General features: G+C 47.1%; 1 protein-coding gene across 1 annotated transcript in view; it reads left to right on the forward strand.

Moving 5' to 3' along the window:
* Positions 1-17,753, forward strand: part of LOC149462507 (uncharacterized) — an 80,312-nt gene that overhangs the window by 34,540 nt on the left and 28,019 nt on the right. The window contains 1 exon segment of the mRNA XM_089676840.1: positions 10,808-11,084. Coding sequence (XP_089532966.1) covers positions 10,808-11,084 — 277 coding nt within the window.

Consider the following 17,753-nt stretch of genomic DNA (forward strand, 5'->3'; position numbering starts at 1 on the left):
GGGAGTTTGCTTTGAATATTACCAATGAATTAAATAGTATTTTTGGTTTGTGGTGTTCAGATGAAGTGCAGATCCACTTTAACCGCTTGTCAACTGCGTATAACTGAATGACGGCTACAGCATGGTTGTCCAGTCCTGGGAGGGCAACATATGATGTCCTCACAGAGACGCACCCTTGGGGCGTGCACCCGGTGATCTCTGCGTCCTACGGACACAGCTGATCATGTGATGTGGTAAAAAGCCAATCACAGCGGCCTTTTAGCACGTGATCAGCTGTGTCCAATGACAGCAGATCACCGGGAAATGCAGTTGCCGGTTATTGGCTGCACTTTCCTCACACTGTCACAGCATGAGGAAAGTACTGGCAATAACTGGCAACTGTCAGAGGATGGATCGGCACCGATCATCAGTAGTGCCTACCAGCTGTGCCCAGCAGTGCCACCCACCTGTGCCTAGTAGTGCCACCCACCTGTGCCCAGCAGAGCCACCCATCAGTGCTGCCCAGTAGTACCACCCATCAGTACCCATCAGTCAGTGCCGCCTATCAGTGCCCATCGTTGTTGCATATCAGTGCCGCCTATCAGTGCAGCCTCATCAACGCACATCAGTGGAGGAGAAAACTTACCTGTTTATAAAATTTTATAATAGAAACAAAGAAAACTTTTTTCAAATGTTTTGCTCTTTTTTTGTTTATATCGCAAAAAATAAAACACCCAGCAGTAATTAAATACCACCAAAAGAAATCTCTATCTGTCTCAAAAAATGATAACAATGTCATATGGGTACAGTGTTGCATGACAGCGCAATTGTCATTCAAAGTGCAACAGCGCTGAAAGCTGAAAATTGGCCTGGGCAGGAAGGGGGTATAAGTGCCCAGTAGGGAGGCGTTATTTTTTGCTATTTGGCACTACGCTACTTGGTAATTGCTCAGTCATGCAACAATGTGTGCAAATTAAATATATATATAGAATTTGTTTCACATAAATAGAGCTTTGTTTTGGTGTTATTTGATGCCCACTGAGGTTTTTATTTTTTATTATATAAATGAAAAAAATGAACATTTAAGAAAAAAACCCCAATATTTTCTGTTATAAAACATCCAAAAGGAAAAAAAATGTTTCCTTATAAATTTCAGCCAAAATGTATTCTGCTATGTCTTCGGTAAAAATAAATCCTAGTTTTTTTGAAGTTGGCAGTTTTGGTCCCAATTTTTGGGAAAATAAAGAAATTAAATAAATATTTTTTCACGTTTTTTTCTACAAACTCACCAGCGCAGTACAGCGTCATCACATGACTGGTGTGGTGGTGATCAGGGACCTGACTGGTGTCAGTACGATAAAAAACAGAACCAAAAAAAACCAATAAAAACATTTAAAATTTTTTTTACTTTTTTTCCCTCAGAGTAGTGTCCATAGCAGCACTGTACTACTCTAGGGGTGATCAGGGATTCTCTTTACAATGATGATCACCGTGTCAGCAATGCTTTATACAGAGTGTCATTCATGACAGCTATGAATACTAGTGATCTGTGATTGGCTACCACTACATGACATAGTAGAGGGTGCTGTGATGGGCCCAGGTACCATGTGATAGCTGTGGGCCAATCACAGCTCACTAGTATCAGAATGAGATTCATTCATACCATGTTTGGTGACATTGTGATCCTGATATTAGCACAATGCTGTATCCAGGGTACACTTCAGTACAGAATCATTATCATCGGATTATTATACAGGATTTATAGAGTGACAACAATCTGCGCAGCGCTTTACAACATGATGGGAGACAGTACAGCTACAATACAATTTGGTACAGGAGGAATCAGGGGGCCGGCTCGTGGGAGCTTACAATCTAAGAGGGAGGGTGAAGTGATACAAAGGTCATAACTGGGCAATGGGCCGATGGAGGAACTAAAACACAGTGTATTCATTGGAAGCAGGAGAGGCTTCTTTACAGAGAAGGATTTCAGGGATCCTCTAAAGGTGGATAAAGTAGGAGATAGTCAGACAGATTGGGGTAGGGAGTACCATAGGATGGAAGAGGCTCAGGAGAAGTCCTGGAGGTGAGCATGGAAGGCAGTGAAAAGGGAGCCAGAGAGCAGAAGGTCTTGAGAGGACCGAAGAGATCGATTTGGTTGGTATTTTGAGACCAGGTTGGTGATGGAGCTGGGGGCAGAGTTGTGGATGGTTTCGTAAGTTGTTAGTATTTTGAATTTGATTCATTGGGTGAGCGGAAGCCAGTGGAGAGGACAATTCAGCAGAAGAGGCCATAGAGGAAGAGGAAGGGGAGGGGGTGGAGCAGACAGATGTGGCAGAATCACCACCAGGTTTTTGGAGGCATGGTGGTGGAACAAGCTCCAGAACTGAACCCTGTCCTGCATCCTTCCCAGCTGCTAGCAGAGTCACCCAGTGTGCCGTGACAGATATGTAACATCCCTGACCACGCCTGCTGGACCACGTGTCAGTAATGTGGACCTTGCTGCTGACCTCCTTGTCCAACAAGGCCAAACCATGACCTTCCACATGATGGCACAGAGCTGGAATGGCCTTGCATGAAACAAATTGTCTTTTCGGAACCTGTCACTGTGATACAGAACATTCTGCAAATTCCCGGAAGGGGGAAGAGTCCACCAGATGGAAAGGCAGCAGTTGTAAGGCAGCAATTTGGCCAGGATAGAATGTGGATGGGTGGGACAGTCTTTTTTTCACAGTTCAGCAAATGGGGTAGTGAAATGTTCCTGCTGAAATGAACAGGTGGTGTCCTGCTGTCAGATGGGCCACCCACTGCTGTACCATCACTCCTCTCAGTGGAGGCTGTTGAGAAGACCTGACGTTTTACAGTAGAGATCCCAGATGAGGAGCAAGGAGAAGTCTGCACTTTTTCTGGGTCTTTCAGGTGCTGTTACCAGCGGGCTACATGGCAGCTCATCATACGTCTTGTCAATCATGTGGTGCCCAAGTGGCTGGCGTTTTGGCCACGCTTGGTCTGCTTCAGTCAAAGACTGCAAACAGCAATGCTGCACATGTGTTGAAGAAAGCCCACACCAGAGAACTTGTGGAAGTCTGCATGGAGTCAGCAGCGCCCCCCACCTGTGGAGCTCTGTCGTGTGATGCCATTGGTTGGCTGCCCTTATGCCTGTCCCTGGAGGACCTCCTGCCTTGTTGGAGTTCTGCCTCCTCCTCACTGTCCTCCTCTGTTCTCTCAGGCACCCAAGTATGGTCAGTGACCTCATCATCCCCATCCTCCTCATCAATGGAGCCAACTTGGCAGTGTGCTGCGGCTGGGGGAACAGGACTGACAATTTCTTTTCCCTCACTGGCGCCCCCTCTCTCTAGGCTCACGTCACTCCTTTCCTCATCCTGGGAACCAACATCACAGCATTCAGATTGCTGCACATCCTCCAGCAGCATGGGACTGACACTATGATCCAATCATTCTGGTGACTCCTCCATGCATGATGGTGGGGCTACGGAAAGAGCAGCTGTGGTGGACAAGGAGCCGGAGGAACAGGACACTTTGGCAGCTGTGGTGGAAGGCAAAATAGTATGAGCCTGGATGACAGAGGATGAGGATGACTGACATCCACTCCACCACCTCTTCTGCATGTTGTGGTTCAATAATACGGCCAGCACTTGGGCCAATCATGGCTCTTCCTGAGAACTCAGCTGTTATTGGCCAAAGCATTGCACCTAACCTGTGGTCAGGTGCAATGCTTTGGCCAATCACAAAGCATGTTTTACATTGGGCACAAGGGCAAACTTCCTGCATAATGGTGAACACTCAAACGGCTAATGTTCGATTCGAACTTATGTTTGACTTGAACCGTCACCCCATCCCTACTCAAAATATTATTCTCTGCGGATCTACTGCTTCCACTTTACACCTACTTCATTGATCTTGTGGTGTTTGCCAGTAAATTAAGAATACTGAACCATGTGCAAATCCATATACAACAAAGTGCTTTGTGCTCAGGATGCAGTTCCCTGCAGATCTACTGCTTCCACTTTACACCAACTTCATGTAGCACTACCTCAGAAGGAGCTGAATGTTGCCCCTGGTTTCCCTTTGCTTTGCCCCACAGCAAGGCAAACACACACACTTCTGCTCGTTGTCTCCAATGACCAGTCTAGGGGATGTTTTGTGTTTGGAGTTTATTGTAGAACTGGGGATAGGGATGGGGAATGTAGTCGGATCCTCCAGAATCAGAACTCTTCACACTGAGGACATCTAGCTGATCTCTTAGTAGAACACTTGTGAAGTCTCGGCTGACAGTAGATAGCAGACTTCTCAGTAACAAATAGCAGCAAGTAGTTGTAGGAGAGCGAAGTCCCATTAGCAGTAGCAATACTTGGACAAGCTCTGCAGAACACTAGGCAGGGCTCCCTTTCTCAGACCCAGGCTGACTATCAAGCACCAGAGGGGTAACAAGCACACAGAGTCCCCCAGATCTCTCAGAGTTTGCACTCACAGGTCCAAGGACAGAATGGTTGCCTCCTTCCAATCTTCCAAGCCACTCTCTCCAGTGATACCAGACAGAGCTTTGGCAGACAGCTCCCCTCAGTCAGCTTACTGTAGAATCAGGGTCACTCTCTCTAACTTCAGGCCCTCAGGTCACCCACCCGAGGCCACATAACAGCAAGTGCCAGGCGAGGCAGCCTGCCTCCAGCCTGACTGGTGCAATCCTCTCCGAGGAAAGACACTGAACCCATGTGATCTCAGAGTATAAATACCACTCCCAGCATGCAATGGGGCCACCCTCCCCTGCAATTGGCCAGGACTGTATCCATATTCATGCTGGTCATTTGTCTAGCCAATTCCCATGTTCTGGAAGACTCTCATAGCTTCCTGAAGGCAGGCAGAACTCAGACCAACTCCAACAGAACCAGAGCAGCATGAACAGACCTGACTAATCAATCACAGCTCTCTGTAATGCCGAATACCGACTGAATTTACCTGACAGCCTCTCTGGTGAGCAGAGAAACACAGCTATGCTTTACCTGACTACACATCCTAGACCTGACCAGGAGGGGGCGCTACATTCATTCATCTCATCAGATTTGCTGCTATAGGAAATCATCTCAAATCCTGTGCAAATCCATGGAGACGGACAATATTGTGTGCTCAGTATAGTGTTCTCTGCAAGTCCACCGCTTCCACTTTGCATCTACTTCAATCCACTTATTTTACTCCAAAAATCCACCAATCAGTGAAAAGTTCATAAGGTGTGAAAGTGCTCCGCCCTCCAAACTGTGTTGGCTGTAGTGTAGCCCCGCCTTCTTCCACCTCTTGTACACGGGATGGTGAGGGCGCCCCCCAGTAGTGCTTCCCCCTCACCACACCAATAGGACTCCCAGCTTTTCAGCTCCCAGAGTCAGAAACATCCTTCACACTCTCCTCATCTCCGATGGTAAAGGAACCGGATCCTCCTCGCTCACTCCTGCAAGTCTGCTGCGGGTTCTGTCAGTCTCCCTCCTAGACTCCGCCTCCGACCGCAATTCCAGCAGGAGCTCCGCCTCTAAATACACACTCAGGGAGGAGAGAAAGGGGAACCCGACATCATGTGACACCTTTTATTACATGGAAATACGAAAATCAACGGGACTAATGCAATCACATTTACTGCAAAATCAAAGGGGCCAAAATGTGTCCCCCGAGCAGTCATATATTTCTGTCCCCCTTGGTGGGAGTGGAGGTGACCCCTCTATAAGGATCTACAGTCCATACACACCCAGCACAAGGCCGGGGTCACACTACCAGACGCTTCTTGGGGCTGCAGTTCCTCTGAGCTCCACAAGGTGGGGATCTCACTTCTACCCAGACAGGAAGTCTCTATGGAAGACAGGCAGGAAGTGATGTCAGGTACAGACAGGAAGTGATGTCAGGTACAGACAGGAAGCATATCGGAGACGTTGCTGGAAGATGCAGCAGAGGAGATAAGAAGATGTTATTTCCTATTTATACCCAGTAACCCCCCTGTCATGTATGTCCTCTTCCTCCATAGTCATGTCCGTCCTCTTCCTCCATAGTCACGTCCGTTCTCTTCCTCCATAGTCATGTATGTCCTCTTCCTCCATAGTCACGTCCGTTCTCTTCCTCCATAGTCATGTATGTCCTCTTCCTCCATAGTCATGTCCGTCCTCTTCCTCCATAGTCACGTCCGTCCTCTTCCTCCATAGTCATGTATGTCCTCTTCCTCCATAGTCATGTCCGTCCTCTTCCTCCATAGTCACGTCCGTTCTCTTCCTCCATAGTCATGTATGTCCTCTTCCTCCATAGTCATGTCCGTCCTCTTCCTCCATACTCACGTCCGTTCTCTTCCTCCATAGTCACTGTGACGTCTTTTATCTCCAGCAGATGATGATACACACATATATAGTGTGGGAACCCAGATTAACCCCTTCAGGGGCAGAACATTCCCCCACTTCCGGGGCCGGAACATTCTCCTCATTGTGGTGATGTGTCACCTTCTCACCTCATCAGTCTATACTCCCAATATCCCTCCATCCAGAGTCAGAGAATCCTATGACATCACACTGACCTCACAGCTCCTCCTCCCAATGTCCCTCCATCCGGAGTCAGAGAATCCTATGACATCACACTGACCTCACAGCTCCTCCTAATGTCCCTCCATCCAGAGTCAGAGAATCCTATGACATCACACTGACCTCACAGCTCCTCCTCCCAATGTCCCTCCATCCGGAGTCAGAGAATCCTATGACATCACACTGACCTCACAGCTCCTCCCCCAATGTCCCTCCATCCGGAGTCAGAGAATCCTATGACATCACACTGACCTCACAGCTCCTCCCCCCAATGTCCCTCCATCTGGCTTTTTTCTGATGCTCTTAGGATGTGGGGTCCCTTGGTATCCTCACATGTAAAGTGGGACTGTTGATCCTGCGTTGTATGTAATGACATCAGAATGCTGCAACAAGCCTATACCCTGCGTAGTGTGGGGGTCCTGTGGGGGGGGGAAATTATACCTCAGCCTGAAGTGGGGCTTTAATAAAATGGAGACCTGAATGGAGAGGTGAGGAGGATTCTGGGAATATCATTTGATGTGACTATTTGTGTTCAGATGTAGAGTTTTCCTCCTGTGAAGTCTGGAGATCATATGACATCACATTGCCTCCACCTCCCTCCCTGATAGAAGAGAGAAAGAAGAAGAAGATTCTAGAAGTCACCAGAGAGATCACTGAGCTGCTGACAGGAGAGGTGAGCGGTGCCGGGAATTCTGGGACATTCTCCAGTAACAGACAAGGGATGTGTCTGGATGGTGACTGTATCATTGTGTGTGTCAGGTTCCTATAAGGTGTCAGGGTGTCACTGTCTATTTCTCCATGGAGGAGTGGGAGTATTTAGAAGGACACAAGGATCTCTACAAGGACGTCATGATGGACAATCAGCCGCCCCTCACATCACCGGGTAAGAGGAGACTTTATTGTAAAGGAGAGAGCAGTACGGAGGATCCACCTAGATCCCCCATCATCTGATAAACACATAGAAACAATGGATTCAGTCAGTGTGTGTGTTTCCTACAGATGGATCCAGTCATGGGAACCCACCAGAGAGATGTCCCCGTCCTCTGTATTCCCGGGATTCCACACAGGAAGGTCACACCATCCCTCACCATCATCAGGTAGATGATGACAATTATTGGTAGTTGTGATTTATACACAGCATGTTTGTTACAATGAATGTTTTATTATATCTTTCAGAGTGGAATCCTCGGGGATGAGAATATTGATGTTAAAGAAGAGTATAAAGAGGAGGATGAGGAGTATGGAGTGATGGAGGAGTTTTCAGAAGGACACAAGGATATGATGGAGCCACCTAATACCAGGAACCCACCAGAGAGATGTCCCCGTCCTCTGTATTCCCGGGATTCCACACAGGAAGGTCACACCATCCCTCACCATTACAAGGTTGGTGGGGCGGAGAGCATGGACGTGGGACAATATATGGATTTTTTATGTGACCTTATATTTTACAGATGACCTCTTCTATCATTTTCTTGGTTTAGGGTGAAGATCTGATAGATATAAAAGTTGAGGGTAAAGCAGAAGAAGAAGAGGCGTATGTGAGGGATGATCAGCAGTCTATGGAGGAGGATGGAATAACGGGGACATTTATAGAGGAGGACACTCCTACAGAGATCAGCACAGGTGGGTCATGAACACTAAATCCATTCCTCCACCCATACTTGTCATGCTTCCCTTCACATTGATCCAGCACCAGGTTTTGCCTCCTGTCCGTGTTGCTCGGGTTCCTGCCTATCCCCCCTGAACCTAGGTATTATCAAGTCTTTGCACCTGTGTATTAGTGTTCCAGCAACGTGTCTTCATGTGGAAGCCGCACCCCTCTGGTTCCTGTGGTGGTCACTGGTACTTGAGTATTCCCATATTCTGTGTGCTGTTTGATCCTGTCTTTGTTCTCAGTGTTTTCCCTCTGGCTGTGCAGTTATATTCTCTTTGGTTTCTGTCCGTGGATCCCCTCATTTCCTGTTGCTGTGTGTGTCCTTCTCAGCATTGTTTCCTGTTGTTTGCCTGCAGCCCTTTCCATCTTGCTGAGTCTCTCTCTCTGCACCATTGCTCAGCATCCCTCCCTCTCCTGCACTTTACACGTGTTCCCTGCATCCTCTCCCCCGGAGCCCCTTCCTAGGTTGCTGCAGTAGGTGACCTTGGTTCCTGGTATCCTGTGTGTACCGCGTGTCCTTCCAGCATGCTATTTGGTTGCACTGTGCCTGCACGGGTGTGTTAGAGAGCTGCAACCTGGGGGCTGCCATGCAGCACAACATCCACCCCTCCAGTGGCTCTGGTGAAGACCGGATGGCCCCTTAGATCCTACAACTCTTGTGTGCGGTCACACTGCTCCTGTATATGTGAGGACCGGTACCCAGCTACACCTGTTTAGTTGTTTCCACTGGCCCACTATAGATCCTGAGGTTACAGTCCCAGGTGGTCTTCTCCTCTGATCATGACAATACTGCTCTCTGATTGGTCCAGAGTAGAGTAACCACTGTAATATCAGCACATGGGACACTATTTATGTATCTAGACTGGATTTATATCGATTCTGGGGTTCAGCTGGCAGCAAAGTGTTCATCTTCTCTCATAGGTGTTGTTCTACCTAGGCACTTGGGGCATGTGTCTTGGGGTTCTTACCAATGGCCGGATCTAGCAAGATCTGTGGTCTGCTGGCTGTGCCGGGTGGAGGGATATGTCTGTATAGTCTCAGACCCAAGTCACTGAGTGCAGTCTCAGGAGATGGGAGGCAGCGGTGTGGGATCTCTGCAACTTGTCTATAGTAAACATTTAAACTTCCTCTAAATACCCATAATTTGAGTCCTGACCCTTATATTGTATATTATATAGTATATTGCATGTTACATATACCTGACCCCTGCACTATCTACTCCATGTTGTACATTACATACTCCTGACCCCTGCACTATATACTCTGTTGTACATTCCATACTCCTGACCCCTGCACTATATACTCTGTTGTACATTACATACTCCTGACCCCTCCACTATATACTCTATGTTGTACATTACATACTCCTGACCCCTGCACTATATACTCTATGTTGTACATTACATACTCCTGACCCCTGCACTATATACTCTATGTTGTACATTACATACTCCTGACCCCTGCACTATATACTCTATGTTGTACATTACATACTCCTGACCCCTGCACTATATACTCTATGTTGTACATTACATACTCCTGACCCCTGCACTATATACTCTATGTTGTACATTACATATTCCTGACCCCTGCACTATATACGCTATGTTGTACATTCCATAGTCCTGACTTCTGCTCTCCCCCTCCCCCCACTGCTATATATACACATAATATGGATTCTCTTTTGTTCCCCCCATTTCCTCCCAGCTGGACATTTTATATCGTATGATGTGATTGGAGCACAGACTTACATGGTGATAATAATGTGATAACATCCTCCAACTTTGGACCCTTAAACAGAAAGTGATAATGAGGGAGGAGTCAATACCCCAATGATGGTGGTCTTCAGGATCAGTCCAGTCTTCATCTTGGTTGTTCTCCCCCCATCCTCACTCTCTGACCTCTGGTGGGGCTCAGCCCCGCTGTTCTTCATGACTAAATAAGGAAGTGCAGTACTTCTTGTGTTGGGAAGATGGCGATGAGTGATAGAGGGGGTGGGGACCCTCGTCCTATAATCCCCTCATCACTGTCCCTCCTATAAAAGACAGTTCTGGTTGTTTCCTCACTCTCTGACTGAGGTCCATGAATAAAGAAATTACCTGGTAGGAGATCAGAGGAGCCATTTCCTAGTTCCCTTGAGGGTGGAATTGTAAGCTCCTCAGAGACCAAGCTGCCTGATGTGGGCGGAGTCCTGGTTTGGGGGAACCAATCAGCTCCTGCCTAGTAATCCTCTTTGTCTTTGTATTTTAGTCCATGGCCGGGAGATGAGGAAAACCTCCGAGGATTGTCTCACTTTGTCTCCAGACTGGAAAGTAGAAGATGAGGACATCACACAGTATTGTCCAGCAGGAAACCCGGCTCCCTCCAATGTCCATCCGGCACCACCCAGTGTAGATGGACCATCGGATTCCTCGTATCCTGAGAAACCTCAGACTGTGCGGGACAGAGCCGCCACAGGGAAGAGCTTCTCCTGTACTGAGTGCGGGAAATGTTTTTCAGATAAGTCTAATCTTTACAGACATAAGAAATTGCACACTGGGGACAAGCCACATTCCTGTCCTCTGTGTGGGAAATGTTTTTCACAGAAGCCCCATCTTTACATACATCAGAGATCTCACACGGGGGAGAAGCCTTATTCCTGTTCTGAGTGCGGGAAATGTTTTTCACAGATGTCCCATCTTTACACACATCAAAGATTGCACACTGGACAGAAGCCATATTCCTGTCCTGAGTGCGGGAAATGTTTTTCAGGGAGATCCGGCCTTAACACACATCAGAGATTTCATACAGGAGAAAAGCCATATTCTTGTTCTGAGTGCGGGAAATGTTTTTTTGCAGAAGTCCGATCTTTACAGACATCAGAGAACTCACATGGGGGAGAAGCTACTTTCCTGTCCTGAGTGAAGGAAATGTTTTTCACAGAAGCCCCATCTATATAAACATCAGATGTCAAACAGGGCTGCAGTCACTTTCCTTTCCTGATTGAGGGAAATGTTCCTCACTGAAGTCTTGTCTTCCTGTACATCAGGGGTCCCACACAACCCTGGAGGTGTATTAATGCTTTGAGTGCGGCAAATGTTTTCTAGATGAATGTTGCTGGACATCCCAGCTCTCATGTGGGGAAGAAGCACACCCTGATATACACCTCAGATATACTCCATGGCTGATCTTCATCATGGAAGAAACAGTTGATAAGGAGATCAGAGGTCCCCAAAGACATGGATGAAGTGTGGGACCAGGTTGGCCATTGATAGCAGGAGAAGAATAAAAATGGAGTCCTGACCTTTCATTGGCTGAGTACATTTTTTTCAAACATTCTATATTGAGTTTTCTAAAGAGATATACAAAGAAGCAATATGTCTGGGGTGAAAGAGGAGACGAGCACCTCATACTTCTTGCCATGACTTCTGAATAAAAGATAAATCACAGTAACCAATGAAATAATTATAATCTCTCCAATAAAGAAAGAGGAAGGAATCTTCTGGCAGGAACTGACCTGGAGGTGTGACCGGGTGTGATACCTGATCAGAAAACATGGATGGACTCTCCTGAGACTTTGTTCCCAACTCCAATAAGTGAGAGGAGCAGAATGTCATAATGTTCCTAGATGTCATGATAAAGCCAAGGAAGTAAGGTTCGGCCATGAGTGCGCACAGACACATCAGGAGAGCAAAAGAATGACAACGTCATGAACCAGAAAACCAAGGTATACACGGCCAGATGGGGAGCAAGTAACACCTGTTATGTATGCGTGTCCTCAATGCGTGTTCTATACACGGCTGTCTAATCTCTACAATGTAACCACCTTCACCAACCCATCCATAGAAGTAAAAGAAGACAACATAGAGGATTGCTCCAAGGATGTAAGTGTTGCTGCAATAAAAGTGTCCCATCTATTATGGAAATGTTTGACTGAGGCTTGGTTGTTGAGCTCCATGTCTAACTTCTCTCTGTAAATCAGAAGACGTAGATCTTTTTCAGTGTCTGTGATGGTGGGGGACAAGGCGATAGTCCATTTCTTAGGAATAGCCCTGTGGGCCACCAGTAAACATAATAATATCCACCGCAAGTTCCTGCGGGATTTGTGGATGTGGGTTTTCTCAGCTGAATGGAGAGTTGTAGAAGAACTGGGTCCATGGGGAGTGAGCAGCCACAAACTCCTGAGATGTAGGCTAACACTTGTTCCCAAAAGGTTGAGATGCGGGGCCATTCCTGAAATCGGTGGAAGAGAGAGGGCGGTGCTCACTACATAGTGGATTTGTGGAGAGTTCTTGGTGGATAGAAATGGGATGATGGTCCCATGGAAGAGATTAAATTGAGACTCTCTCCAGGATTCATTCACCACAAGCCTTTGCACTTTGTTCTATCCTTCCAGTATGTTGCCCCCCGGTTCTCCCCCGGTATGACCTTTCTCCAAGATTTCACAGATGTGGGATGTAGCAGTTTAGTAAAGAGAGAGTGTAAAGGTCGATAGATGTCAGATATGGAGTATTTCCATTCCTGTAGGAAGCGATCCGATATGGAAGTTTGCAAACACTGTTGCTTGGCTGGGCAGCACGAGTTTATACAACCTGAGAGGTGTAGGTAGTAGAGAGAGGGATGGCTTGGCAGGGCATAAGTTGATGCAAGGGTTGGGAAAGATTTCAAAGTTCCTGATGGTTCAAATATGCGTCATACAGGGAGGCAACGCAGGAGAGCCCCTTAGAACTCCAAATGTTGAAAGCCGCATATTGAACAGCTTGTGGAAACATTGGATTGCCTCTTATGGACAAATATGGGGAGACATGGGGTGACAGGCCCAGTTTGCTCTGTATGTCCCTCCATGTAAGAATCAGATCCCGTATCAGAAGGTTGTGTTGAATACTTGAGGGGAACAATTGTATTTTGCAATGCAGGAGAGCAGCTAAGTCATATGGTTGCCCCACTGCCAACTCCAAAACATAATTGGTGTATGAGGAAGCCTGAAGTATCCAATCTGTCCCTATACACAATAAACAGGCAAGGTCATACAATGGAATATTGGGAAAGTTTGCTCCACCCTCCTTTTTTTTTGCTCCCCCTGTTTAAGCAGTAACAGAATTGTTGAAGAGGGTACAATAGGCGAGCAAAGCTCACCATTTTGAACAGGTGGCATCCCCCAAAAAGCGATAGGAGAAGGTACATCCATGTTTCCATCTCATTTCCTATTTTAGATATCAGTGGAGGGTAGTAATGATAGACCGAGGATGGCTCCTTCCCTATCGTAATGCCTGAATATGTGATCTGAACATTTGCTACGTGAAGAGAGACTGCTGGGCCCAGGGAAGGGTGTTGGTTCGACATAAGGAAAGTATTCCACTCTTAGCAGAATTGATTGGAAGGCCAGAGCACTGTAGGAAGCTTGTGAAGACCTGATGGAGAATGTGAATATCTGCCACAGGATCCGCCATAAAATATAAGAATATCATCGGCAAATAGGACTACACAGAGTTCTTCTTGACCTGTCTGAATCCCATGTATTGGGGCTCTGGAGGAAAGGTAACGGGAGAAAGGTTCCAGGGCAAGGTTGAAAAGAAGAGGTGAAGGGGGGGCAACCCTGGTGAGTACCCTTCGTGCAGCAATATTTCACCTGATATGAGACCTGCAGCTACCACCCTGGGTGAAGGTGCAGAATCCATACTGCTGAAAAGCCATCAGAAGAACCAGAGCAAGCCAATGATAGCTGACATTATCCAAGACTTTTCCAGCATCCAATGTAATAATAGCTCGATCCTCAGATGGGTGTACCTTGCCTTGTTCCAGCTCTGCAATAACTTTCCGAATGTTGGAAGCCACTGGTCTACCATTAATATAGCCAGCCTGGGCAGTATGGGTAAGGGAGGGTAATATTGCAGCCAAGAGGGATGCTACTATTTCAGAGAGTATTTTAGTGTTCACATTTAGGAGGGATAGGAGTCGGTATGCCTCCGGTTCAAGTGGGTCCTTGCCCTTATTAGAAATCCGTTTTATATAGGCTTTGTGACCCATTGGAAGGTATGGGCCCCCCTCCCAAACCTCGTTATATACTGTCAGTAGTTGAGGGATGAAGAGAGTCCATCATCTTATACAATGCTGGTGTGTAGCCATCAGGACCAGGTGATTTCCCACTAGGTAAGCCTTTAATCACCTCAGACTCTTCCTTTAATGAAATAGGGGCATTTACAGATTGTAGGTGGGAGGGGCCAATAGTGAGTAAATGAAGTGAGTCTAAGACTTGTGTGGTCACCTCAAGGTCTTGGATCTAGATATAGAGCGGCACAAATATCTTCCAGTATTTTATTGGTTTCTTCTGAGGAGGAGACAAGGGTAGCAGAAGTATCCTTTAGGGAGGCTACATGAGTTGGTTGGAGAGACCCTTTGCTTACCCACCTTATCACCATATTTACACAATTGTGAATCAGCAGAGGAACAATTTACTGTATATGTTTACCCAGCCAAGTCCTTCCTGTGTTAGCGCCTCCACTCTGCTACCCAGCCGAGTCCTTCCTGTGTTGGCGCCTCCACTCTGCTACCCAGCCGAGTCCTTCCTGTGTTAGCGCCTCCACTCTGCTACCCAGCCGAGTCCTTCCTGTGTTAGCGCCTCCACTCTGCTACCCAGCCGAGTCCTTCCTGTGTCAGCGCCTCCACTCTGCTACCCAGCCGAGTCCTTCCTGTGTCAGCGCCTCCACTCTGCTACCCAGCCAAGTCCTTCCTGTGTTAGCGCCTCCACTCTGCTACCCAGCCGAGTCCTTCCTGTGTCAGCGCCTCCACTCTGCTACCCAGCCGAGTCCTTCCTGTGTTAGCGTCTCCACTCTGCTACCCAGCCGAGTCCTTCCTGTGTTAGCGCCTCCACTCTGCTACCCAACCGAGTCCTTCCTGTGTTAGCGCCTCCACTCTGCTACCCAGCCGAGTCCTTCCTGTGTTAGCGCCTCCACTCTGCTACCCAACCGAGTCCTTCCTGTGTTAGCGCCTCCACTCTGCTACCCAGCCAAGTCCTTCCTGTGTTAGCGCCTCCACTCTGCTACCCAGCCTAGTCCTTCCTGTGTTAGCGCCTCCACTCTGCAAACCCCAGGAGATGTTCACCTGTCCTTCACTCCAGGCCAGGACCCCCAGAAATCCCCCCTGTATCCATCTCAGGCTCTCTCCTTCCAGTCACAGGGCTTTTCAGAGGACATCTGACGGAATGAGGACATGTTATTACCACCCCCACCACCTGATTTCACCATACAATGACACACTACCACATTGTAATTGTGTGCATTGTACGTAGTGGTGGTGTGGCCCCATTGAGCCTAGTGGGGGAGCTTGATAAGAGGTGCTGCTTGTCAGACTCTGCACCCCGAGGTAATAATGCTGCAGACACGGCCTGTTAATAGCCCCATCTGGCTGTTATTTTACAGTTTGAGAGCAGAAACACTGGCTCAGCTGTCCATTTTTACCACCCCCAAAACCCAACTGAAAGAGACCAATCTCATGAGCAGTGGTATCTAAAATAAATTGAATAACTAGCGCTAACTATGGTGAAATGAAAAAAAAATTACAATTAAATACTGTAGCTGCTAGTGCACACAACCCATGTCTCAGTGCAGCAAATTATACAATCATAATGTGAAGTGAAAAAATGCTGCGCTACATGAAACAATGGCACAATCCTTATATAACCAAAAAACAAAGTGAAAAAATAAAAAAAATATATATTATAAGATAAAATAGTAGAAAAAAATATTAATATTGAAATTAAAAAAAATAAAAAAATAAATATATATATATAAAAAACAAAAAACACAAAAAATAAAGAATAGTTTTAAGTATGAATAAAAAAAAAAGTCATTCAAAAAATCAAGTTCAATCAATAAAGTGTTCATTCAGTGAGCCCTCCTTTTGGATAATGAAAAATATGTGCATCTGTTATGAATTCCTGTGCAGAGACATCCTCCACCATGTATCTGCTCACCATCCTCCGCCATGTATCCGCTCACCATCCTCCGCCATGTATCCGCTCACCATCCTCCGCCATGTATCCGCTCACCATCCTCCGCCATGTATCCGCTCACCATCCTCCACCAGGTATCCGCTCACCATCCTCCACCGTGTATGTGCTCACCATCCTCCACCGTGTATCTGCTCACCATCCTCCACCGTGTATCTGCTCACCATCCTCCACCGTGTATCTGCTCACCATCCTCCACCGTGTATCTGCTCACCATCCTCCACCGTGTATCTGCTCACCATTCTCCACCGTGTATCTGCTCACCATCCTCCACCGTGTATCTGCTCACCATCCTCCACCGTGTATCTGCTCACCATCCTCCACCATGTATCTGCTCACCATCCTCCACCATGTATCTGCTCACCATCCTCCACCATGTATCTGCTCACCATCCTCCACCATGTATCTGCTCACCATCCTCCGCCATGTATCTGCTCACCATCCTCCATCATGTATCTGCTCACCATCCTCCACCATGAATCTGCTCACCATCCTCCACCATGTATCTGCTCACCATCCTCCACCATGTATCTGCTCACGTCACGCAGTGTGACCGCACATTGTACAATGTTACCGTCTAACTGCACTTTTGGTCCCATATGGACTCAGAAGATCAGCTTGCTGAATGAAGACTCCAAAGTAATCTCCCTCCTGATAAGCGTCTTTGTATCAGCCGTATTCCTCATTAAAAATAACTCAACATGGTGCTTTATCCTTTTATACTTTTATCAATTAGACATAAGAAATGCCCTCACGTTCCGGAGGTGTATATTGCACCATGTATGATGAAGATCCAGTGATGTACTGATCAGACACAAGGTGGCAGTATCATCTCAGCAGCAGAGTCCTGCACATGCTCAGAACAGACACCGTCCATCGGAGAGGAGTGTGCGGATGACGTCATGACGTTGCCATTCATCCGGACAGCGGTTGTAGTACTCTACAAACGGCTCTTGGAAGGACATTACAGCAGGCAATAGCATTCACTAAGGGGCCCCGTGCTTTGCCTTGCCTCATATGACGAATGGTGTCTGTTCTGAGCATGTGCAGGACTCTGCTGCTGAGATGATACTGCCACCTTGTGTCTGATCAGTACATCACTGGATCTTCATCATACATGGTGCAATATACACCTCCGGAACGTGAGAGCATTTCTTATGTGTAATTGATGAATAAAAGTATAAAAGGATAAAGCACCATGTGGAGTTCTTATTAATGAGGAATACGGCTGATACAAAGACGCTTATCAGGAGGGAGATTACTTTGGAGTCTTCATTCAGCAAGCTGATCCTCTGAGTCCATATGGGACCAAAAGTGCAGTTAGACGGTAACATTGTACAATGTGTGGTCACACTGCGTGAGGTGAGCAGATATATGGTGGAGGATGGTGAGCAGATACATGGTGGAGGATGGTGAGCAGATTCATGGTGGAGGATGGTGAGCAGATACATGGTGGAGGATGGTGAGCAGATATATGGTGGAGGATGGTGAGCAGATACATGGTGGAGGATGGTGAGCAGATACATGGTGGAGGATGGTGAGCAGATACATGGCGGAGGATGGTGAGCAG

The sequence above is a fragment of the Staurois parvus genome, unplaced genomic scaffold, assembly GCF_062004578.1.
Source record: "Staurois parvus isolate SC_StPar_1 unplaced genomic scaffold, SC_StPar_1.0 ptg000174l, whole genome shotgun sequence".
NCBI classification, from domain to species: domain Eukaryota; kingdom Metazoa; phylum Chordata; class Amphibia; order Anura; family Ranidae; genus Staurois; species Staurois parvus.